Source organism: Lampetra fluviatilis, unplaced genomic scaffold (genome assembly GCF_964198595.1).
Source record: "Lampetra fluviatilis unplaced genomic scaffold, kcLamFluv1.1 SCAFFOLD_758, whole genome shotgun sequence".
Taxonomy (NCBI): Eukaryota; Metazoa; Chordata; class Hyperoartia; order Petromyzontiformes; family Petromyzontidae; genus Lampetra; species Lampetra fluviatilis.
Window position 1 is genome coordinate 18809 of NW_027621645.1, and position 25341 is coordinate 44149.

A 25341-nucleotide genomic window follows, 5' to 3' on the forward strand; every position below is an offset into this window, starting at 1 on the left:
CGATACACAGACTGGTTGGATGCGTACTCGTTGAACACGACATCGAATCTGAATCTCTGATTCTCCAGCATCTTGCTGAGGTCCACCTTCACACGAGGCTCATGCACCACTGCCGTGTCTCGTGAGACCACGGACACCACGTCTATCTCGCGCTGGGACAGCTCTACACTCAGACAACATCAACATCTACACTCAGACATCATCAACATCAACACCAACATCACCACTGCCGTGTCTCGTGAGACCACGGACACCACGTCTATCTCGCGTTGGGACAGCTCTACACTCAGACACCATCACAACATCAACACTCAGACAACACCATCATCACCACGGCCGTGTCTCGTGAGACCACGGACACCACGTCTATCTCGCGCTGGGACAGCTCTACACTCAGACACCATCACAACATCAACACTCAGACAACATCTACACTCAGACATCATCATCACTATCATCATCATCACCACCATCATCACTATCATCACCATCACCATCACCACCATCATCACCATCATCACTATCATCATCATCATCATCATCACCATCATCACTATCATCACCATCACCATCACCACCATCATCACCATCATCACCATCATCACCATCACCACCATCATCACCATCATCACTATCATCACCATCACCATCACCACCATCATCACCATCATCACCATCATCACCATCATCATCATCACTATCATCACCATCACCATCATCACTATCATCATCATCACCATCATCACCATCATCACCATCACCACCATCATCACCATCATCACCATCATCACCATCATCATCATCACTATCATCACCATCACCATCACCACCATCATCACCATCATCACCATCATCACCATCATCATCATCACTATCATCACCATCATCATCATCACTATCATCATCATCACCACCATCATCACTATCATCACCATCACCATCACCACCATCATCACCATCATCACCATCATCACCATCATCATCATCACTATCATCACTATCATCATCACCACCATCATCACCATCATCACCATCATCACCATCATCATCATCACTATCATCACCATCACCATCATCACTATCATCATCATCACCATCATCATCATCACCATCATCACTATCATCATCATCACCATCATCATCATCACCATCATCACCATCACCATCATCATCATCACCATCATCATCACCACCATCACCACCATCACCACCACCACCATCACCACCATCACCATCACCACCATCACCATCACCACCATCACCATCACCACCATCACCACCATCATCAGCATCATCACCACCATCACCACCACCATCACCACCATCATCATCATCACCACCATCATCACCACCATCACCACCATCACCACCATCATCACCATCACCACCACCATCACCACCATCATCACCATCACCACCATCACCACCATCACCATCATCACCATCATCACCATGATCACCATGATCACCACCATCACCACCATCACCACCACCACCATCACCATCACCACCATCACCACCATCACCATCACCACCATCACCATCACCACCATCACCACCATCATCAGCATCATCACCACCATCACCACCACCATCACCACCATCATCATCATCACCACCATCATCACCACCATCACCACCATCATCACCATCACCATCACCACCACCATCACCACCACCATCACCACCACCATCACCACCACCATCACCACCACCACCATCACCACCATCACCACCACCATCACCACCACCATCACCACCATCAACACCATCACCATGATCACCACCATCACCACCACCATCACCACCATCACCACCACCACCACCACCACCATCACCACCATCAACACCATCACCATGATCACCACCATCACCACCACCACCACCACCATCACCACCACCATCACCACCACCATCACCACCACCATCACCACCATCACCACCACCATCACCACCATCAACACCATCACCATGATCACCACCATCACCACCATCACCACCATCACCACCATCACCATCACCACCACCATCACCACCATCACCACCACCACTACCATCACCACCACCATCACCACCACCATCACCACCATCATCACCATCACCACCATCACCACCATCACCACCACCATCACCACCACCATCACCACCATCAACACCATCACCATGATCACCACCATCACCACCACCATCACCACCATCACCACCATCACCACCATCACCATCACCACCACCATCACCACCATCACCACCACCACTACCATCACCACCACCATCACCACCACCATCACCACCATCATCATCACCACCATCATCACCACCATCACCACCATCATCACCATCACCACTACCATCACCACCACCATCACCACCACCATCACCACCATCATCACCATCACCACCATCACCACCACCACCATCACCACCATCACCACCATCACCACCACCACCACCACCATCACCACCATCAACACCATCACCATGATCACCACCATCACCACCATCACCACCATCACCACCATCACCATCACCACCACCATCACCACCATCACCACCATCACCACCACCACCACCACCATCACCACCACCATCACCACCACCATCACCACCACCATCACCACCATCACCACCACCATCACCACCACCATCACCACCATCAACACCATCACCATGATCACCACCATCACCACCATCACCACCATCACCATCACCACCACCATCACCACCATCACCACCACCACTACCATCACCACCACCATCACCACCACCATCACCACCATCATCACCATCACCACCATCACCACCACCACTACCATCAAAACCATCACCACCATCATCACCACCACCATCACCACCACCATCACCACCATCATCACCATCACCACCATCATCACCATCACCACCATCATCACCACCACCATCATCACCACCACCACCATCATCACCACTACCATCAAAACCATCACCACCATCATCACCACCACCATCACCATCATCACCACCACCACCACCACCATCATCACCACCACCACCACCACCATCATCACCACCACCACCACCATCATCACCACCATCACCACCATCACCACCATCACCAACATCATCACCATCACCACCATCACCACCATCACCACCACCACCACCATCATCACCACCACCATCACCACCAACATCATCACCATCACCACCACCACCACCACCATCATCACCACCACCACCACCACCATCATCACCACCACCACCACCATCATCACCACCATCACCACCATCACCACCATCACCAACATCATCACCATCACCACCATCACCACCATCACCACCACCACCATCATCAACACCACCACCACCACCACCATCATCACCACCACCACCACCATCATCACCAACATCACCACCATCACCACCATCACCATCATCATCACCACCACCACCACCACCATAACCACCATCATCATCACCATCACCACCATCACCACCACCACCATCACCACCAACATCATCACCATCACCACCACCACCACCACCATAATCACCAACATCACCACCATCACCATCATCATCACCACCACCACCACCACCACCACCTCTCACCCTTCTTGTTTAGAGGCCTCTTGCGAACACAAACACATATTCTGTGATCCTCCACCTGAAACAGACACAGCATTCACCACTACATCGTCAATCTCCTGTAGACCAGGCGAGGTGGTCAACATCTACCACGACCTCCTGTAGACCAGGCGAGGTGGTCAAAATCTACCACGACCTCCTGTAGACCAGGCGAGGTGGTCAACATCTACCACGACCTCCTGTAGACCAGGCGAGGTGGTCAACATCTACCACGACCTCCTGTAGACCAGGCGAGGTGGTCAACATCTACCACGACCTCCTGTAGACCAGGCGAGGTGGTCAACATCTACCACGACCTCCTGTAGACCGGGCGAGGTGGTCAACATCTACCACGACCTCCTGTAGACCAGGCGAGGTGGTCAACATCTACCACGACCTCCTGTAGACCAGGCGAGGTGGTCAACATCTACCGCGAACTCCTGTAGACCAGGCGAGGCGGTCAACATCTACCACGACCTCCTGTAGACCAGGCGAGGTGGTCAACATCTACCACGACCTCCTGTAGACCAGGCGAGGTGGTCAACATCTACCGCGAACTCCTGTAGACCAGGCGAGGCGGTCAACATCTAACACGACCTCCTGTAGACCAGGCGAGGTGGTCAACATCTACCACGACCTCCTGTAGACCAGGCGAGGTGGTCAACATCTACCACGACCTCCTGTAGACCAGGCGAGGTGGTCAACATCTACCACGACCTCCTGTAGACCAGGCGAGGTGGTCAACATCTACCACGACCTTCTGTAGACCAGGCGAGGTGGTCAACATCTACCACGACCTCCTGTAGACCAGGCGAGGTGGTCAACATCTACCACGACCTCCTGTAGACCAGGCGAGGTGGTCAACATCTACCACGACCTCCTGTAGACCAGGCGAGGTGGTCAACATCTACCACGACCTCCTGTAGACCAGGCGAGGTAGTCAACATCTACCACGACCTCCTGTAGACCAGGCGAGGTGGTCAACATCCACCACGACCTCCTGCAGACCAGGCGAGGTGGTCAACATCTACCACGACCTCCTGTAGACCAGGCGAGGTGGTCAACATCTACCACGACCTTCTGTAGACCAGGCGAGGTGGTCAACATCTACCACGACCTCCTGTAGACCAGGCGAGGTGGTCAACATCTACCACGACCTCCTGTAGACCAGGCGAGGTGGTCAACATCCACCACGACCTCCTGTAGACCAGGCGAGGTGGTCAACATCTACCACGAACTCCTGTAGACCAGGCGAGGTGGTCAACGTCTACCACGACCTCATGTAGACCAGGCGAAGTGGTCAACATCTACCACGACCTCCTGTAGACCAGGCGAAGTGGTCAACATCTACCACGACCTCCTGTAGACCAGGCGAGGTGGTCAACATCTACCACGACCTCCTGTAGACCAGGCGAGGTGGTCAACATCTACCACGACTTCCTGTGGACCAGGCGAGGTGGTCAACATCTACCACGACTTTCTGTGGACCAGGCGAGGTGGTCAACATCTACCACAACCTCCTGTGGACCAGGCGAGGTGGTCAACATCTACCACGACCTCCTGTAGACCAGGCGAGGTGGTCAACATCTACCACGACCTCCTGTAGACCAGGCGAGGTGGTCAACATCCACCACGACCTCCTGTAGACCAGGCGAGGTGGTCAACATCTCCTATAGATGGTGGGTGAGTGAGTGAGTGGGTGAGTGAGTGAGTGGGTGGGTGAGTGAGTGATTGGGTGGGTGAGTGAGTGAGTGGGTGAGTGAGTGAGTGAGTGTGTGAGTGAGTGGGTGAGTGAGTGGGTGGGTGAGTGAGTGGGTGAGTGAGTGAGTGGGTCAGTGTCTGATAGAGTAGGTGAGTGGGTGAGTGAGTGGCTGAGTGACTGGCTGAGTGAGTGGGTGAGTGAGTGAGTGGTGAGTGAGTGAGTGAGTGGTGAGTGAGTGGGTGAGTGAGTGAGTGAGTGCGTGAGTGAGTGAGTGCGTGAGTGAGTGTGTGAGTGAGTGGGTGAGTGAGTGGGTGAGTGAGTGGGTGAGTGAGTGACTGAGTGAGTGAGTGGGTGAGTGGGTGAGTGAGTGGGTGAGTGGGTGAGTGAGTGGGTGAGTGAGTGGGTGAATGAGTGGGTGGGTGGGTGAGTGAGTAGGTGAGTGAGTGAGTGAGTGGGTGGGTGAGTGGGTGAGTGGGTGAGTGGGTGGGTGAGTGGGTGGGTGAGTGAGTGGGTGAATGAGTGAGTGGGTGAGTGAGTGGGTGAGTGAGTGGGTGAGTGAGTGAGTGAGTGAGTGTGTGAGTGGGTGAGTGAGTGAGTGAGTGAGTGAGTGAGTGGGTGAGTGGGTGAGTGTGTGAGTGAGTGACTGAGTGAGTGAGTGAGTGGGTGGGTGAGTGGGTGGGTGGGTGAGTGGGTGAGTGAGTGGTGAGTGGGTGGGTGAGTGAGTGGGTGGGTGAGTGAGTGGGTGAGTGAGTGAGTGTGTGAGTGAGTGGGTGAATGAGTGAGTGAGTGAGTAGGTGAGTGAGTGGTGAGTGAGTGGGTGAGTGAGCGAGTGAGTGAGTGCGTGAGTGTGTGAGTGAGTGAGTGAGTGAGTGAGTGGGTGAGTGGGTGAGTGAGTGAGTGAGTGAGTAGGTGAGTGGGTGAGTGAGTGAGTGGCTGAGTGAGTGGGTGAGTGAGTGAGTGGTGAGTGAGTGAGTGGTGAGTGAGTGAGTGGGTGAGTGAGTGAGTGAGTGGGTGAGTGAGTGGGTGGGTGGGTGGGTGAGTGAGTGGGTGAGTGAGTGAGTGAGTGGGTGAGTGAGTGAGTGAGTGGGTGAGTGAGTGGGTGAGTGGGTGAGTGGGTGGGTGAGTGAGTGGGTGGGTGAGTGAGTGAGTGAGTGAGTGGGTGAGTGAGTGGGTGAGTGAGTGGGTGAGTGAGTGAGTGAGTGTGTGAGTGGGTGAGTGAGTGGGTGAGTGAGTGGTGCGTGAGTCAGTGAGTGGGTGAGTGGGTGAGTGAGTGAGTGGGTGAGTGAGTGGGTGAGTGGGTGAGTGAGTGAGTGGTGCGTGAGTGAGTGGGTGAGTGGGTGAGTGTGTGAGTGAGTGACTGAGTGAATGAGTGAGTGAGTGGGTGGGTGAGTGAGTGGGTGGGTGGGTGAGTGGGTGAGTGAGTGGTGAGTGGGTGAGTGAGTGGGTGGGTGAGTGAGTGAGTGGGTGGGTGAGTGAGTGGGTGGGTGGGTGAGTGGGTGAGTGAGTGAGTGGGTGGGTGAGTGAGTGGGTGGGTGAGTGAGTGAGTGGGTGAGTGAGTGAGTGTGTGAGTGAGTGGGTGAGTGAGTGAGTGAGTGGGTGGGTGAGTGAGTGGGTGAGTGAGTGAGTGTGTGAGTGAGTGGGTGAGTGAGTGAGTGAGTAGGTGAGTGAGTGGTGAGTGAGTGGGTGAGTGAGCGAGTGAGTGAGTGCGTGAGTGTGTGAGTGAGTGGGTGAGTGGGTGAGTGAGTGAGTGAGTAGGTGAGTGGGTGAGTGAGTGAGTGGCTGAGTGAGTGGGTGAGTGAGTGAGTGGGTGAGTGAGTGAGTGGTGAGTGAGTGAGTGGGTGAGTGAGTGAGTGAGTGGGTGAGTGAGTGGGTGAGTGGGTGAGTGCGTGAGTGAGTGGGTGAGTGAGTGGGTGAGTGAGTGAGTGAGTGGGTGAGTGAGTGGGTGAGTGAGTGGGTGAGTGAGTGGGTGAGTGAGTGGGTGAGTGAGTGGGTGAGTGGGTGAGTGAGTGGGTGGGTGGGTGGGTGAGTGAGTGGGTGAGTGGGTGAGTGGGTGGGTGAGTGAGTGAGTGGGTGAATGAGTGGGTGAGTGAGTGGGTGAGTGAGTGAGTGTGTGAGTGAGTGTGTGAGTGAGTGAGTGAGTGTGTGAGTGTGTGAGTGAGTGAGTGGGTGAGTGGGTGAGTGGGTGAGTGAGTGGGTGAGTGAGTGGCGCGTGAGTGAGTGGGTGAGTGGGTGAGTGAGTGAGTGAGTGGTGTGTGAGTGAGTGAGTGGGTGAGTGGGTGAGCGAGTGAGTGGGTGAGTGAGTGAGTGAGTGAGTGAGTGAGTGGTGCGTGAGTGAGTGAGTGAGTGTGTGAGTGAGTGAGTGAGTGAGTGGGTGAGTGAGTGAGCGAGCGAGTGAGTGAGTGACCGAGCGAGCGAGTGAGCGAGTGACCGAGCGAGCGAGTGAGCGAGTGACCGAGCGAGCGAGTGAGTGAGTGACCGAGCGAGCGAGTGAGTGAGTGAGTGAGTGGGTGAGTGAGTGAGTGAGTGAGTGAGTGAGTGGGTGAGTGAGTGAGTGAGTGAGTGAGTGGGTGAGTGAGTGAGTGAGTGGGTGAGTGAGTGAGTGAGTGAGTGAGTGGTGGAGTGAGTGAGTGAGTGAGTGAGTGAGTGAGTGAGTGGGTGAGTGAGTGGGTGAGTGAGTGAGTGAGTGGGTGAGTGAGTGAGTGAGTGAGTGAGTGAGTGGGTGAGTGACCGAGCGAGCGAGTGAGTGGGTGAGTGAGTGAGTGAGTGCGTGAGTAAGTGGGTGAATGAGTGGGTGAATGAGTGGGTGAATGAGTGAGTGGGTGAATGAGTGAGTGGGTGAATGAGTGAGTGGGTGAGTGAGCGAGCGAGCGAGTGGGTGAATGAGTGAGTGGGTGGGTGAGTGAGTGGGTGGGTGGGTGAGTGGGTGAGTGAGTGGTGAGTGGGTGAGTGGGTGAATGAGTGAGTGGGTGAGTGAGTGGTGAGTGAGTGAGTGGGTGAGTGGGTGAGTGGGTGAGTGAGTGAGTGAGTGAGTGAGTGGGTGAGTGGGTGAGTGAGTGAGTGGGTGAGTGGGTGAGTGAGCGAGCGAGCGAGTGCGTGAGCGAGTGGGTGAGTGGGTGAGTGAGTGGGTGAGTGAGTGAGCGAGTGGGTGAGTGAGTGAGTGAGTGGGTGAGTGGGTGAGTGAGTGAGCGAGCGAGTGAGTGAGTGAGCGGGTGAGTGAGTGGGTGAGTGAGTGAGTGAGTGAGGGGGTGAGTGAGTGAGCGAGCGAGCGAGCGAGTGCGTGAGCGAGTGGGTGAGTGAGTGGGTGAGTGAGTGAGTGAGTGAGTGGTGGAGTGAGTGAGTGAGTGGGTGAGTGAGTGGGTGAGTGAGTGAGTGAGTGGGTGAGTGAGTGGGTGAGTGAGTGGGTGAGTGAGTGAGTGAGTGAGTGAGCGAGCGAGTGAGTGAGTGAGTGAGTGAGCGAGTGAGTGAGTGAGCGAGTGGGTGAGTGAGTGGGTGAGTGGGTGAGCGAGTGGGGTGAGCGAGTGGGTGAGTGAGTGAGCGAGTGCGTGAGCGAGTGGGTGAGCGAGTGGGTGAGCGAGTGGGTGAGTGAGTGGGTGAGTGGGTGAGTGGTGGAGTGAGTGAGTGAGTGAGTGAGTGAGTGAGTGGGTGAGTGAGTGAGTGAGTGAGTGGGTGAGTGGTGGAGTGAGTGAGTGAGTGAGTGAGTGAGTGAGTGAGTGGGTGAGTGAGTGAGTGAGTGAGTGAGTGAGTGAGTGGGTGAGTGAGTGGTGGAGTGAGTGAGTGAGTGAGTGGGTGAGTGAGTGAGTGAGTGGGTGAGTGAGTGAGTGAGTGAGTGGTGGAGTGAGTGAGTGAGTGAGTGGGTGAGTGAGTGAGTGAGTGGGTGAGTGAGTGGGTGAGTGAGTGAGTGAGTGGGTGAGTGAGTGAGTGAGTGGGTGAGTGAGTGGGTGAGTGAGTGAGTGAGTGAGTGAGAGAGTGAGTGAGTGGTGGAGTGAGTGAGTGAGTGGGTGAGTGAGTGGGTGAGTGAGTGAGTGAGTGAGTGAGTGAGTGAGTGAGTGAGTGGGTGAGTGAGTGGTGAGTGGGTGAGTGAGTGGGTGAGTGAGTGGGTGAGTGAGTGAGTGAGTGGGTGAGTGAGTGGGTGAGTGAGTGAGTGAGTGAGCGGGTGAGTGAGTGAGTGAGTGAGTGAGTGAGTGAGTGAGTGAGTGAGTGAGTGAGTGAGTGGTGGAGTGAGTGAGTGAGTGAGTGGGTGAGTGAGTGAGTGAGTGAGTGGGTGAGTGAGTGAGTGAGTGAGTGAGTGAGTGAGCGGGTGAGTGAGTGAGTGAGTGAGTGAGTGAGTGAGTGAGTGAGTGAGTGAGTGAGTGGGTGAGTGAGTGAGTGAGTGAGTGGGTGAGTGAGTGGGTGAGTGAGTGGGTGAGTGAGCGAATGAGTGAGTGAGCGAGCGGGCGAGTGAGTGAGTGAGCGAGCGAGCGAGCGAGCGGGCGAGTGAGTGAGTAGGTGAGTGAGTGAGTGGGTGAGCGAGTGAGTGGGTGAGCGAGTGAGTGGGTGAGTGAGGTGGTCAACTCACTGGCTCCGTGTCGTTCACGAGGGATGAGAAGTCGAGACTGGAGCGAAAGTTGGAGATCATCTCCGCAAACTCCCAGTTGGGCAGAGAAGTGTCCACCACCTGCGGTGCGAGAACAAAGATAAAGGTCCCCCGTGTAGCCTCGACAGACTGCAGGGGCAAGTGCTGTTCGCGAGCACCTATTAAGGGTGGGACGGCACACGAGGGGGTGGGTGGCCAGCACCACGCCCGGCCGCCTTTGTCTCCCCGTGTCTCCCCGTGTCTCCCCGTGTCTCCCCGTGTCTCCCCGTGTCTCTCTCTCTCCCGTGTCTCCCCGTGTCTCTCTCTCTCCCCGTGTCTCCCCGTGTCTCCCCGCATCTCCCCGCGTCTCCCCGTGTCTCCCCGTGTCTCTCTCTCTCCCCGTGTCTCCCCGTGTCTCTCTCTCTCCCCGTGTCTCCCCGTGTCTCTCTCTCTCCCCGTGTCTCCCCGTGTCTCTCTCTCTCCCCGTGTCTCCCCGTGTCTCTCTCTCTCCCCGCGTCTCCCCGCGTCTCCCCGCGTCTCCCCGTGTCTCCCCGTGTCTCCCCGTGTCTCCCCGTGTCTCTCTCTCTCCCCGTGTCTCCCCGTGTCTCCCCGTGTCTCCCCGTGTCTCTCTCTCTCCCCGTGTCTCCCCGTGTCTCCCCGTGTCTCCCCGCGTCTCCCCGTGTCTCCCCGTGTCTCTCTCTCTCCCCGTGTCTCCCCGCGTCTCCCCGCGTCTCTCTCTCTCCCCGCGTCTCCCCTTGTCTCTCTCTCTCCCCGTGTCTCCTCGTGTCTCCCCGGGTCTCCCCGCGTCTCTCTCTCTCCCCGTGTCTCCCCGTGTCTCCCCGCGTCTCCCCGTGTCTCTCTCTCTCCCCGCGTCTCCCCGCGTCTCCCCGTGTCTCCCCGTGTCTCTCTCTCTCCCCGCGTCTCCCCGTGTCTCCCCGCGTCTCCCCGTGTCTCCCCCGTGTCTCCCCGCGTCTCCCCGCGTCTCTCTCTCTCGCCGCGTCTCCCCGCGTCTCTCTCTCTCCCCGCGTCTCCCCGCGTCTCCCCGCATCTCCCCGCATCTCCCCGTGTCTCCCCGTGTCTCTCTCTCTCCCCGTGTCTCCCCGTGTCTCCCCGCGTCTCCCCGTGTCTCTCTCTCTCCCCGCATCTCCCCGCATCTCCCCGTGTCTCCCCGTGTCTCTCTCTCTCCCCGTGTCTCCCCGTGTCTCCCCGTGTCTCTCTCTCTCCCCGCGTCTCCCCGCATCTCCCCGTGTCTCCCCGTGTCTCTCTCTCTCCCCGTGTCTCCCCGTGTCTCCCCGTGTCTCCCCGTGTCTCCCTGTGTCTCCTCGTGTCTCCCCGTGTCTCTCTCTCTCCCCTCGTCTCCCCGCGTCTCCCCGTGTCTCCCCGTGTCTCCCCGTGTCTCCCCGCGTCTCCGCGCGTCTCCCCGTGTCTCCCCGTGTCTCTCTCTCTCCCCGTGTCTCCCCGTGCCTCCCCGTGTCTCCCCGTGTCTCCCCGCGTCTCCCCGTGTCTCCCCGTGTCTCTCACTCTCCCCGTGTCTCCCCGCGTCTCCCCGCGTCTCCCCGTGTCTCTCTCTCTCCCCGTGTCTCCCCGTGTCTCCCCGTGTCTCCCCGTGTCTCCCCGTGTCTCCCCGTGTCTCCCCGTGTCTCCCCGTGTCTCTCGCTCTCGCCGTGTCTCCCCGCGTCTCCCCGTGTCTCCCCGTGTCTCCCCGTGTCTCCCCGTGTCTCCTCGTGTCTCCCCGTGTCTCTCGCTCTCCCCTTGTCTCCCTGCGTCTCCCCGCGTCTCCACGTGTCTCCCCGTATCTCCCCGTGTCTCCCGTGTCTCCCGTGTCTCCCGCGTCTCCCCGTGTCTCTCTCTCTCCCCGTGTCTCCCCGTATCTCCCCGTGTCTCCCCGTGTCTCTCTCTCTCCCCGCGTTTCCCCGCGTCTCCCCGTGTCTCACTCTCTCCACCTGTCTCCCGTGTCTCCCCGTGTCTCCACGCGTCTCCCCGCGTCTCCCCGTGTCTCTCTCTCTCCACCTGTCTCCCGTGTCTCCCCGTGTCTCCACGCGTTTCCCCGCGTCTCCCCGTGTCTCACTCTCTCCACCTGTCTCCCGTGTCTCCCCGTGTCTCCACGCGTCTCCCCGCGTCTCACTCTCTCCACCTGTCTCCCGTGTCTCCCCGTGTCTCCCCGCGTTTCCCCGCGTCTCCCCGTGTCTCACTCTCTCCACCTGTCTCCCGTGTCTCCCCGTGTCTCCCCGTATCTCCCCGTGTCTCCCCGTGTCTCTCTCTCTCCCCGCGTTTCCCCGCGTCTCCCCGTGTCTCTCTCTCTCCCCGTGTCTCCCGTGTTTCCCCGCGTCTCCCCGCGTCTCCCCGCGTCTCCCCGCGTCTCCCCGCGTCTCACTCTCTCCACCTGTCTCCCGTGTCTCCCCGTGTCTCCCAGTGTCTCCCCGCGTCTCCCCGTCTCTCGCCGTGTCTCCCCGCGTCTCCCCGCGTTTCCCCGCGTCTCCCCGTGTCTCACTCTCTCCACCTGTCTCCCGTGTCTCCCCGTGTCTCCCAGTGTCTCCCCGCGTCTCCCCGTGTCTCCCCGTCTCTCCCCGCGTCTCCCCGTGTCTCCCCGTCTCTCCCCGTGTCTCCCCGCGTCTCCCCGTGTCTCCCCGTGTCTCCCCGCGTCTCCCCCTGTCTCCCCGTCTCTCCCCGTGTCTCCCCGTCTCTCCCCGTGTCTCCCCGTGTCTCCCCGTCTCTCCCCGTGTCTCCCCGTCTCTCCCCCTGTCTCCCCGTCTCTCCCCGTGTCTCCCCGTCTCTCCCCGTCTCTCCCCGTGTCTCCCCGTCTCTCCCCGTGTCTCCCCGTCTCTCCCCGTGTGTCCCCGTCTCTCCCCGTGTCTCCCCGCGTCTCCCCGTGTCTCCCCGCGTCTCCCCGCGTCTCCCCGTGTCTCCCCGCGTCTCCCCGCGTCTCCCCGTGTCTCCCAGTGTCTCCCCGTGTCTCCCCGTGTCTCCCCATGTCTCCCCGTGTCTCCCCGCGTCTCCCCGCGTCTCCCCGTGTCTCCCCGTGTCTCCCCGTGTCTCCCCACCCCCGTGTCTCCCCGTGTCTCCCCGTGTCTCCCCGTCTCTCCCCGTGTCTACCCGCCTCTGCCTGCGTCTCCCCCTGTCTCCCAGTGTCTCCCCGTGTCTCCCAGTGTCTCCCCGTGTCTCCCAGTGTCTCCCCGTGTCTCCCAGTGTCTCCCCGTGTCTCCCCGTGTCTCCCAGTGTCTCCCCGTGTCTCCCAGTGTCTCCCCGTGTCTCCCCCTGTCTCCCAGTGTCTCCCCGTGTCTCCCAGTGTCTCCCCGTGTCTCCCCCTGTCTCCCAGTGTCTCCCCGTGTCTCCCAGTGTCTCCCCGTGTCTCCCAGTGTCTCCCCGTGTCTCCCCGTGTCTCCCAGTGTCTCCCCGTGTCTCCCCGTGTCTCCCAGTGTCTCCCCGTGTCTCCCCGTGTCTCCCAGTGTCTCCCCGTGTCTGCCCGTGTCTCCCAGTGTCTCCCCGTGTCTCCCCGTGTCTCCCCGTGTCTCCCAGTGTCTCCCCGCGTCTCCCCGCGTCTCCCCGCGTCTCCCCGTGTCTCCCCGTGTCTCCCCACCCCCGTGTCTCCCCGTGTATCCCCGTGTCTCCCCACCCCCGTGTCTCCCCGTGTCTCCCCGTGTCTTCCCGTGTCTCCCCGTGTCTCCCCGTGTCTCCCCGTGTCTCCCCGTCTCTCCCCGCGTCTCCCCCTGTCTCCCAGTGTCTCCCCGTGTCTCCCAGTGTCTCCCCGTGTCTCCCAGTGTCTCCCCGTGTCTCCCCGTGTCTCCACACCCCCGTGTCTCCCCGTGTCTCCCCACCCCCGTGTCTCCCCGTGTCTCCCCGTGTCTTCCCGTGTCTCCCCGTGTCTCCCCGTGTCTCCCCGTGTCTCCCCGTCTCTCCCCGCGTCTCCCCCTGTCTCCCAGTGTCTCACCGTGTCTCCCAGTGTCTCCCCGTGTCTCCCAGTGTCTCCCCGTGTCTCCCCGTGTCTCCACACCCCCGTGTCTCCCCGTGTCTCCCCGCGTCTCCCCGCGTCTCCCCGCGTCTCCCCCTGTCTCCCCACCCACGTGTCTCCCCGTGTCTCCCCGTGTCTCCCCGTGTCTCCCCACCCCCGTGTCTCCCCGTGTCTCCCCGTGTCTCCCCGTGTCTCCCCGTGTCTCCCCGTGTCTCCCGGTGTCTCCCCGTGTCTCCCCGTGTTTCCCCGTGTCTTTTCCCGTGTCTCCCCGTGTCTCCCCGTGTCTCCCCGTGTCTCCCCGTGTCTTCCAGTGTCTCCCCGTCTCTCCCCGTGTCTCCCCGTGTCTCCCCGTGTCTCCCCATGTCTCCCCACCCCCGTGTCTCCCCGTGTCTCCCCGTGTCTCCCCGTGTCTCCCCGTGTCCCGTGTCTCCCCGTGTCTCCCCGTGTCTCCCCGTGTCTCTCGCTCTCCCCTTGTCTCCCCTTGTCTCCCCGCGTCTCCCCGCGTCTCCCCGTGTCTCCCCGTATCTCCCCGTGTCTCCCGTGTCTCCCGCGTCTCCCCGTGTCTCTCTCTCTCCCCGTGTCTCCCCGTATCTCCCCGTGTCTCCCCGTGTCTCTCTCTCTCCCCGCGTTTCCCCGCGTCTCCCTGTGTCTCTCTCTCTCCCCGTGTCTCCCCGTGTCTCCCCGTGTCTCCCCGTGTCTCCCCGCGTCTCCCCGCATCTCCCCGTGTCTCTCTCTCTCCCCGTGTCTCCCGTGTTTGCCCGTGTCTCCCCGCGTCTCCCCGCGTCTCCCCGCGTCTTCCCGCGTCTCCCCGCGTCTCCCCGCGTCTCCCCGCGTCTTCCCGCGTCTCCCCGCGTCTCCCCGCGTCTCCCCGTGTCTCTCTCTCTCCCCGTGTCTCCCGTGTCTCCCCGCGTCTCCCCGCGTCTCCCCGCGTCTCCCCGCGTCTCCCCGCGTCTCCCCGCGTCTCCCCGCGTCTCCCCGCGTCTCCCCGCGTCTCCCCGCGTCTCCCCGCGTCTCCCCGCGTCTCCCCGCGTCTCCCCGCGTCTCCCCGCGTCTCCCCGCGTCTCCCCGCGTCTCCCCGCGTCTCCCCGCGTCTCCCCGCGTCTCCCCGCGTCTCCCCGCGTCTCCCCGCGTCTCCCCGCGTCTCCCCGTCTCTCCCCGTGTCTCCCCGCGTCTCCCCGGCTCTCCCCGCGTCTCCCCGCGTCTCCCCGCGTCTCCCCGCGTCTCCCCGTGTCTCCCCGTCTCTCCCCGTGTCTCCCCGTGTCTCCCCGTCTCTCCCCGCGTCTCCCCGTCTCTCCCAGTGTCTCCCCGTCTCTCCCCGCGTCTCCCCGTGTCTCCCCGTCTCTCCCAGTGTCTCCCCGTCTCTCCCCGTCTCTCCCCGTCTCTCCCCGTCTCTCCCCGCGTCTCCCCGTCTCTCCCCGCGTCTCCCCGCGTCTCCCCGTGTCTCCCCGTCTCTCCCGCGTCTCCCCCTGTCTCCCAGTGTCTCCCCGTGTCTCCCCGTGTCTACCCGCCTCTGCCCGCGTCTCCCCCTGTCTCCCAGTGTCTCCCCGTGTCTCCCAGTGTCTCCCCGTGTCTCCCCGTGTCTCCCCGCGTCTCCCCACCCCCGTGTCTCCCCGTGTCTCCCCGTGTCTCCCCGTGTCTCCCCACCCCCGTGTCTCCCCGTGTCTCCCCGTGTCTCCCCGTGTCTCCCCGTGTCTCCCCGTGTCTCCCCGTGTCTCCCCGTGTCTCCCCGTGTCTCCCCGTCTCTCCCCGCGTCTCCCCCTGTCTCCCAGTGTCTCCCCGTGTCTCCCAGTGTCTCCCCGTGTCTCCCCGCGTCTCCCCGTGTCTCCCCGCGTCTCCCCACCCCCGTGTCTCCCCGTGTCTCCCCGTGTCTCACTACCCCCGTGTCTCCCCGTGTCTCCCCGTGTCTCCCCGTGTCTCCCCGTGTCTCCCCGTGTCTCCCCGTGTCTCCCCGTGTCTCCCCGTGTCTCCCCGTGTTTCCCCGTGTCTTTTCCCGTGTCTCCCCGTGTCTCCCCGTGTCTCCCCATGTCTCCCCGTGTCTCCCCGTGTCTCCCCGTGTCTCCCCGTGTCTCCCCATGTCTCCCCACCCCCGTGTCTCCCCGTGTCTCCCCGTGTCTCCCCGTGTCTCCCCGTGTCTCCCCGTGTCTCCCTGTGTCTCCGCGCGTCTCCCTGCGTCTCCCCGTGTCTCCCCGTGTCTCTCCCCGTGTCTCCCAGTGTCTCCCCGTGTCTCCCCACCCCCGTGTCTCCCCGTGTCTCCCCGTGTCTCCCCGTGTCTCCCCGTGTCTCACCGTGTCTCTCCCCGTGTCTCCCCGTGTCTCCCCGTGTCTCCCCACCCCCGTGTCTCCCCGTGTCTCCCCGTGTCTCTCCCCGTGTCTCCCCGTGTCTCCCCATGTCTCCCCACCCCCTTGTCTCCCCGTGTCTCCCCGTGTCTCCCCGTGTCTCCCCGTGTCTCACCGTGTCTCTCCCCGTGTCTCCCCACCCCCGTGTCTCCCCGTGTCTCCCCGTGTCTCTCCCCGTGTCTCCCCGTGTCTCCCCGTGTCTCCCCACCCCCTTGTCTCCCCGTGTCTCCCCGCGTCTCCCCGTGTCTCCCCGTGTCTCCCCACCCCCGTGTCTCCCCGTGTCTCTCCCCGTGTCTCCCCGTGTCTCCCCACCCCCGTGTCTCCCCGTGTCTCCCCGTGTCTCCCCGTGTCTCCCCGTGTCTCTCCCCGTGTCTCCCCGTGTCTCCCCGTGTCTCCCCACCCCCTTGTCTCCCCGTGTCTCCCCGTGTCTCCCCACCCCCTTGTCTCCCCGTGTCTCCCCGTGTCTCCCCGTGTCTCTCCCCGTGTCTCCCCGTGTCTCTCCCCGTGTCTCCCCGTGTCTCCCCGTGTCTCCCCGTGTCTCCCCGTGTCTCTCCCCGTGTCTCCCCGTGTCTCCCCGTGTCTCTCCCCGTGTCTCCCCCCGTGTCTCCCCGTGTCTCCCCACCCCCGTGTCTCCCCGTGTCTCCCCGTGTCTCCCCGTGTCTCTCCCCGTGTCTCCCCCCGTGTCTCCCCGTGTCTCCCCACCCCCGTGTCTCCCCGTGTCTCCCCGTGTCTCCCCGTGTCTCCCCGTGTCTCCCCGTGTCTCCCCGTGTCTCCCCGTGTCTCCCCGTGTCTCCCCGTGTTTCCCCGTGTCTCCCCGTGTCTCCCCACCCCCGTGTCTCCCCGTGTCTCCCCGTGTCTCCCCGTGTCTCCCCGTGTCTCCCCGTGTCTCCCCGTGTTTCCCCGTGTCTCCCCGTGTCTCTCCCCGTGTCTCCCCGTGTTTCCCCGTGTCTCCCAGTGTCTTTTCCCGTGTCTCCCCCCGTGTCTCCCCCCGTGTCTCCCCGTGTCTCCCCGTGTCTCCCCACCCCCGTGTCTCCCCGTGTCTCCCCGTGTCTCCCCGTGTCTCCCCGTGTCTCCCCGTGTCTCCCCGTGTCTCCCCGTGTCTCCCCGTGTCTCCCCGTGTCTCCCCGTGTCTCCCCACCCCCGTGTCTCCCCGTGTCTCCCCGTCTCTCCCCGTGTCTCCCCGTGTCTCCCCGTGTCTCCCCGTGTCTCTCCCCGTGTCTCCCCGTGTTTCCCCGTGTCTTTTCCCGTGTCTCCCCGTCTCCCCGTGTCTCCCCCCGTGTCTCCCCGTGTCTCCCCGTGTCTCCCCGTGTCTCCCCACCCCCGTGTCTCCCCGTGTCTCCCCGTGTCTCCCCGTGTCTCCCCGTGTCTCCCCCCGTGTCTCCCCGTGCCCCGTGTCTCCCCGTGTCTCCCCACCCCCGTGTCTCCCCGTGTCTCCCCGTGTCTCCCCGTGTCTCCCCGTGTCTCCCCGTGTCTCCCCGTGTCTCTCCCCGTGTCTCCCCGTGTCTCCCCACCCCCGTGTCTCCCCGTGTCTCCCCGTGTCTCCCCGTCTCTCCCCGTGTCTCCCCGTGTCTCCCCACCCCCGTGTCTCCCCGTGTCTCCCCGTGTCTCCCCGTGTCTCCCCGTGTCTCCCCGTGTCTCCCCGTGTCTCCCCGTGTCTCCCCACCCCCGTGTCTCCCCGTGTCTCCCCGTGTCTCCCCGTGTCTCCCCGTGTCTCCCCGTGTCTCCCCGTGTCTCCCTGTGTCTCCCCGTGTCTCCCCGTGTCTCCCCTGGGCTCTCCGCTCTCTCAGCTGCTGCTGCTGGGCACGTCTCTGCTCGCGGTTTCTCTGCAGCCGCTCCACCTCACGCACACAACTTGACTTCTTGCGGCCTGCGGAAAGAGACACGGGGAGACGCAGGGAGACACGGGGAGACACGGGGAGAGAGAGAGACACGGGGAGACACGGTGGAGACACGGGGAGGCACGGGGAGAGACACGGTGAGACACGGGGAGACATGGGGAGACGCGGGGAGACGCGGGGAGACACGGGGAGACACGGGGAGACACGGGGAGACACGGGGAGACACGGGGAGACATGGGGAGAGAAAGAGACACGGGGAGACACGGTGGAGACACGGGGAGGCACGGGGAGACACGGGGAGAGACACGGTGAGACACGGGGAGACATGGGGAGACGCGGGGAGACGCGGGGAGACACGGGGAGAGAAAGAGACATGGGGAGACGCGGGGAGACACGGGGAGACACGGGGAGAGAGAGAGACACGGGGAGACACGGTGGAGACACGGGGAGAGAAAGAGACATGGGGAGACGCGGGGAGACACGGGGAGACACGGGAAGACACGGGGAGAGAGAGAGACACGGGGAGACACGGTGGAGACACGGGGAGGCACGGGGAGACACGGGGAGAGAGAGAGACACGGGGAGACATGGGGAGACACGGGGAGACACGGGGAGACACGGGGAGAGACACGGGGGGGGGGGAGACACGGGGGGAGACGCGGGGAGACACGGGGAGAGAGAGAGACACGGGGAGACACGGGAAGACACGGGGAGAAAGAGAGACACGGGGAGACACGGGGAGACACGGGGAGACACGGGGAGACACGGGGAGAGAGAGAGACATGGAGAGACACGGGGAGACACGAGGAGACACGGGGAGAGACACGGGGAGAGACACGGGGAGACACGGGGAGAGACACAGGGAGACACAGGGAGACACGGGGAGACACGGGGAGACACGGGGAGACACGGGGAGACACGGTGGAGACACGGGGAGGCACGGGGAGACGCGGGGAGACGCGGGGAGACACGGGGAGACACGGGGAGACACGGGGAGACGCGGGGAGACACGGGGAGACGCGGGGAGAGAAAGAGACACGGGGAGACGCGGGGAGACACGGGGAGACACGGGGAGACACGGGGGAGACACGGGGAGACGCGGGGAGACGCGGGGAGACACGGGGAGACACGGGGAGACACGGGGAGACGCGGGGAGACACGGGGAGACGCGGGGGAGAGAAAGAGACACGGGGAGACGCGGGGAGACGCGGGGAGACACGGGGAGACACGGGGAGACACGGGGAGACGCGGGGAGACGCGGGGAGACACGGGGAGACACGGGGGAGGCACGGGGGAGACGCGGGGAGACGCGGGGAGACACGGGGAGACACGGGGAGACACGGGGAGACGCGGGGAGACACGGGGAGACGCGGGGAGAGAAAGAGACACGGGGAGACGCGGGGAGACACGGGGAGACACGGGGAGACACGGGGAGACACGGGGAGACGCGGGGAGACACGGGGAGACACGGGGAGACACGGGGGTGGGGAGACACGGGGAGACACGGGGAGAGACACGGGGAGACACGGGGAGGACACGGGGAGACACGGGGAGACACGGGGAGACACGGGGAGACACGGGGAGAGACACGGGGAAAGACACGGGGAGACATGGGGAGACGCGGGGAGACGCGGGGAGACACGGGGAGACACGGGGAGACACGGGGAGACACGGGGAGACACGGTGGAGAGAAAGAGACACGGGGAGACGCGGGGAGACACGGGGAGACACGGTGAGACACGGGAGACACGGGGAGAGACACGGGGAAAGACACGGGGAGACATGGGGAGACGCGGGGAGACGCGGGGAGACACGGGGAGACACGGGGAGACACGGGGAGACACGGGGAGACACGGGGAGAGAAAGAGACACGGGGAGACGCGGGGAGACACGGGGAGACACGGTGAGACACGGGGAGAGAGAGAGACACGGGGAGACGCGGGGAGACACGGGGGAGACACGGGGAGAGAGAGAGACACGGGGCGACACGGGGAGACACGGGGGGGGGGAGACACGGGGGGAGACGTGGGGAGACACGGGGAGAGAGAGAGACACGGGGAGACACGGGAAGACACGGGGAGACACGGGGAGACACGGGGAGACACGGGGAGACACGGGGAGACACGGGGAGAGAGAGAGACATGGGGAGACACGGGGAGACACGAGGAGACACGGGGAGACACGGGGAGACACGGGGGGGGGGGGAGACACGGGGGGAGACGTGGGGAGACACGGGGAGAGAGAGAGAGACACGGGGAGACACGGGAAGACACAGGGAGAGAGAGAGACACGGGGAGACACGGGAAGACACAGGGAGAGAGAGAGACACGGGGAGGACACGGGGAGACACGGGGAGACACGGGGAGACACGGGGAGACAGGTGGAGACACGGGGGAGACACGGGGAGAGAGAGAGACATGGGGAGACACGGGGGAGACACGAGGAGACACGGGGAGACACGGGGAGACAAGGGGAGACACGGGGAGAGACACGGGGGGGGGGGGAGACACGGGGGGAGACGCGGGGAGACACGGGGAGAGAGAGAGACACGGGGAGACACAGGAAGACACGGGGGGGAGAGAGAGATACGGGGAGACACGGGGAGACACGGGGAGACACGGGGGGAGAGAGACACGGGGAGACACGGGGAAACACGGGGAGAGAGAGAGACATGGGGAGACACGGGGAGACACGAGGAGACACGGGGAGACACGGGGAGACACGGGGAGAGAAACGGGGGGGGGGGGGGAGACACGGGGGGAGACACGGGGAGACACGGGGAGACGCGGGGAGACACGGGACACGGGGAGAGACACAGGGAGACACGGGGAGAGGACACGGGGAGACACGGGGAGAGGACACGGGGAGACACGGGGAGACGCGGGGAGACGCGGGGAGACGCGGGGAGACACGGGGAGACGCGGGGAGACGCGGGGGAGACACGGGGAGACACGGGGGAGACACGGGGAGACGCGGGGAGACGCTGGGAGACGCGGGGAGACACGGGGAGACGCGGGGAGACACGGGAGACACGGGGAGACGCGGGGAGACGCGGGGAGACGCGGGGAGACACGGGGAGACGCGGGGAGACACGGGGAGAGACACGGGGAGACATGGGGAGACACGGGGAGACACGGGGAGAGACACGGGGAGACACGGGGAGACACGGTGGTGGGGAGACACGGGGAGACACGGGGGAGACACGGGGAGACGCGGGGGAGACACGGGGAGAGACACGGGGAGACACGGGGAGACACGGTGGGGGGAGACACGGGGAGACACGGGGAGACACGGGGAGACGCGGGGAGACACGGGGAGACGCGGGGAGACACGGGCAGAGACACGGGGAGAGACACGGGGAGACACGGTGGGGGGAGACACGGGGAGACGCGGGGAGACGCGGGGGAGACGCGGGGAGACACGGGGAGACGCGGGGAGACACGGGGAGAGACACGGGGAGACACGGGGAGACACGGGGGGAAACACGGGGAGAGACGCGGGGAGACAGGGGGAGACACGGTGGGGGGGAGACACGGGGGAGACACGGGGAGACGCCGGGGGAGACACGGGGAGAGACACGGGGAGAGACACGGGGAGAGACACGGGGAGAGACACGGGGAGAGACACGGGGGAGGAGACACGGGGGGAGACACGGGGAGAGACACGGGGAGAGACAAGGGGAGAGACACGGGGAGAGACACGGGAGAGACACGGGGGGAGACACGGGGAGAGACACGGGGAGAGACAAGGGGAGAGACACGGGGAGAGACACGGGAGAGACACGGGGGAGACACGGGAGAGACACGGGGAGAGACACGGGGAGAGACACGGGGAGAGACACGGGGAGAGACACGGGGAGAGACACGGGGGGAGACACGGGGGGAGACACGGGGAGAGACACGGGGAGAGACAAGGGGAGAGACACGGGGAGAGACACGGGAGAGACACGGGGGGAGACACGGGGAGAGACACGGGGAGAGACACGGGGAGAGACACGGGGAGAGACACGGGGAGACGCGGGGAGACACGGGGAGAGGACACGGGGAGAGACACAGGGGGGGTAGGTAGTGTATAGTGTAGTAGTGTAGTAGTGTAGTGTAGTAGTGTATAGTGTAGTGTAGTAGTGTATAGTGTAGTGTAGTAGTGTATAGTGTAGTGTAGTAGTGTATAAGTGTAGTAGTGTATAGTGTAGTTAGTGTATAGTGTAGTAGTGTATAGTGTAGTAGTGTATAGTGTAGTAGTGTATAGTGTAGTAGTGTATAGTGTAGTAGTGTATAGTGTAGTAGTGTATAGTGTAGTAGCGTATAGTGTAGTGTATAGTGTATAAGTGTATAGTGTAGTAGTGTATAGTGTAGTAGTGTATAGTGTAGTGTATAGTGTAGTAGTGTATAGTGTAGTGTATAGTGTAGTAGTGTATAGTGTAGTAGTGTATAGTGTAGTAGTGTATAGTGTAGTAGTGTATAGTGTAGTGTAGTAGTGTATAGTGTAGGAGTGTATAGTGTAGTAGTGTATAGTGTAGTGTATAGTGTAGTAGTGTATAGTGTAGTAGTGTATAGTGTAGTAGTGTATAGTGTAGTAGTGTATAGTGTAGTAGTGTATAGTGTAGTGTAGTAGTGTATAGTGTAGTGTAGTAGTGTATAGTGTAGTAGTGTATAGTGTAGTAGTGTATAGTGTAGTGTATAGTGTAGTAGTGTATAGTGTAGTAGTGTATAGTGTAGTGTAGTAGTGTATAGTGTAGTGTATAGTGTAGTAGTGTATAGTGTATAGTGTAGTGTAGTAGTGTATAGTGTAGTAGTGTATAGTGTAGTAGTGTAGTAGTGTAGTAGTGTAGTAGTGTATAGTGTAGTAGTGTATAGTGTAGTAGTGTATAGTGTAGTAGTGTATAGTGTAGTAGTGTATAGTGTAGTAGTGTATAGTGTAGTAGTGTAGTGTAGTGTAGTAGTGTATAGTGTAGTGTGTAGTAGTGTATAGTGTAGTAGTGTATAGTGTAGTAGTGTATAGTGTAGTAGTGTATAGTGTAGTGTAGTAGTGTATAGTGTAGTAGTGTATAGTGTAGTGTAGTAGTGTATAGTGTAGTAGTGTATAGTGTAGTAGTGTATAGTGTAGTAGTGTATAGTGTAGTGTAGTAGTGTATAGTGTAGTAGTGTATAGTGTAGTGTAGTAGTGTATAGTGTAGTAGTGTATAGTGTAGTAGTGTATAGTGTAGTAGTGTATAGTGTAGTAGTGTATAGTGTAGTAGTGTATAGTGTAGTAGTGTATAGTGTAGTAGTGTATAGTGTAGTAGTGTATAGTATAGTGTAGTAGTGTATAGTGTAGTGTAGTAGTGTATAGTGTAGTGTAGTAGTGTATAGTGTAGTGTAGTAGTGTATAGTGTAGTAGTGTATAGTATAGTGTAGTAGTGTATAGTATAGTGTAGTAGTGTATAGTATAGTGTAGTAGTGTATAGTATAGTGTAGTAGTGTATAGTGTAGTGTAGTAGTGTATAGTGTAGTGTAGTAGTGTATAGTGTAGTAGTGTATAGTATAGTGTAGTAGTGTATAGTGTAGTGTAGTAGTGTATAGTGTAGTAGTGTATAGTATAGTGTAGTAGTGTATAGTATAGTGTAGTAGTGTATAGTATAGTGTAGTAGTGTATAGTGTAGTGTAGTAGTGTAGTAGTGTATAGTGTAGTAGTGTATAGTGTAGTGTAGTAGTGTATAGTGTAGTGTAGTAGTGTATAGTGTAGTAGTGTATAGTGTAGTGTATAGTGTAGTGTAGTAGTGTATAGTGTAGTAGTGTATAGTGTAGTAGTGTATAGTGTAGTGTATTAGTGTATAGTGTAGTAGTGTATAGTGTAGTGTAGTAGTGTATAGTGTAGTAGTGTATAGTGTAGTGTAGTAGTGTATAGTGTAGTGTAGTAGTGTAGTAGTGTATAGTGTAGTAGTGTATAGTGTAGTGTAGTAGTGTATAGTGTAGTGTAGTAGTGTATAGTGTAGTAGTGTATAGTGTAGTGTATAGTGTATAGTGTAGTGTAGTAGTGTATAGTGTAGTAGTGTATAGTGTAGTAGTGTATAGTGTAGTGTATTAGTGTATAGTGTAGTGTAGTAGTGTATAGTGTAGTGTAGTAGTGTATAGTGTAGTAGTGTATAGTGTAGTGTAGTAGTGTATAGTGTATAGTGTAGTAGTGTATAGTGTAGTGTAGTAGTGTATAGTGTAGTGTAGTAGTGTATAGTGTAGTGTAGTAGTGTATAGTGTAGTAGTGTATAGTGTAGTGTATTAGTGTATAGTGTAGTGTAGTAGTGTATAGTGTAGTAGTGTATAGTGTAGTGTAGTAGTGTATAGTGTAGTGTAGTAGTGTATAGTGTAGTGTAGTAGTGTATAGTGTAGTAGTGTAGTGTATAGTGTAGTAGTGTATAGTGTAGTGTAGTAGTGTATAGTGTAGTAGTGTATAGTGTAGTAGTGTATAGTGTAGTGTAGTAGTGTATAGTGTAGTAGTGTATAGTGTAGTGTAGTAGTGTATAGTGTAGTAGTGTATAGTGTAGTAGTGTATAGTGTAGTAGTGTAGTGTATAGTGTAGTAGTGTATAGTGTAGTGTAGTAGTGTATAGTGTAGTAGTGTATAGTGTAGTGTAGTAGTGTATAGTGTAGTGTAGTAGTGTATAGTGTAGTAGTGTATAGTGTAGTAGTGTATAGTGTAGTGTATTAGTGTATAGTGTAGTGTAGTAGTGTATAGTGTAGTGTAGTAGTGTATAGTGTAGTAGTGTATAGTGTAGTGTAGTAGTGTATAGTGTATAGTGTAGTAGTGTATAGTGTAGTGTAGTAGTGTATAGTGTAGTGTAGTAGTGTATAGTGTAGTGTAGTAGTGTATAGTGTAGTAGTGTATAGTGTAGTGTATTAGTGTATAGTGTAGTGTAGTAGTGTATAGTGTAGTAGTGTATAGTGTAGTGTAGTAGTGTATAGTGTAGTGTAGTAGTGTATAGTGTAGTGTAGTAGTGTATAGTGTAGTAGTGTAGTGTATAGTGTAGTAGTGTATAGTGTAGTGTAGTAGTGTATAGTGTAGTAGTGTATAGTGTAGTAGTGTATAGTGTAGTGTAGTAGTGTATAGTGTAGTAGTGTATAGTGTAGTGTAGTAGTGTATAGTGTAGTAGTGTATAGTGTAGTAGTGTATAGTGTAGTAGTGTAGTGTATAGTGTAGTAGTGTATAGTGTAGTGTAGTAGTGTATAGTGTAGTAGTGTATAGTGTAGTAGTGTATAGTGTAGTAGTGTATAGTGTAGTGTAGCGTTCTCACTGAGGGTGTTGGCTGCTGCGTCGTCTCTGGGGGGCGGCTCTGGTGATGGTGACGGTCTCCGGATTCCTCCCAGAGACGGACGCAGCTTCATAGAC

The 25341-nt window shown here is 59.2% G+C and overlaps 1 protein-coding gene across 1 annotated transcript; it reads right to left on the reverse strand.

Annotated features, from left to right (window-relative positions):
- Nucleotides 1-25341, reverse strand: LOC144955523 (kinesin-like protein KIF2A; the record flags this gene model as incomplete). The annotated part of the gene is made up of 5 exons (XM_078885712.1): nucleotides 25247-25341; nucleotides 17908-18009; nucleotides 9861-9958; nucleotides 3589-3643; nucleotides 1-163 (listed from the first exon to the last, which is right to left on the reverse strand). Coding segments are annotated over exons 1-5 (509 nt in total), but the record flags the coding sequence as incomplete, so codon positions are not given.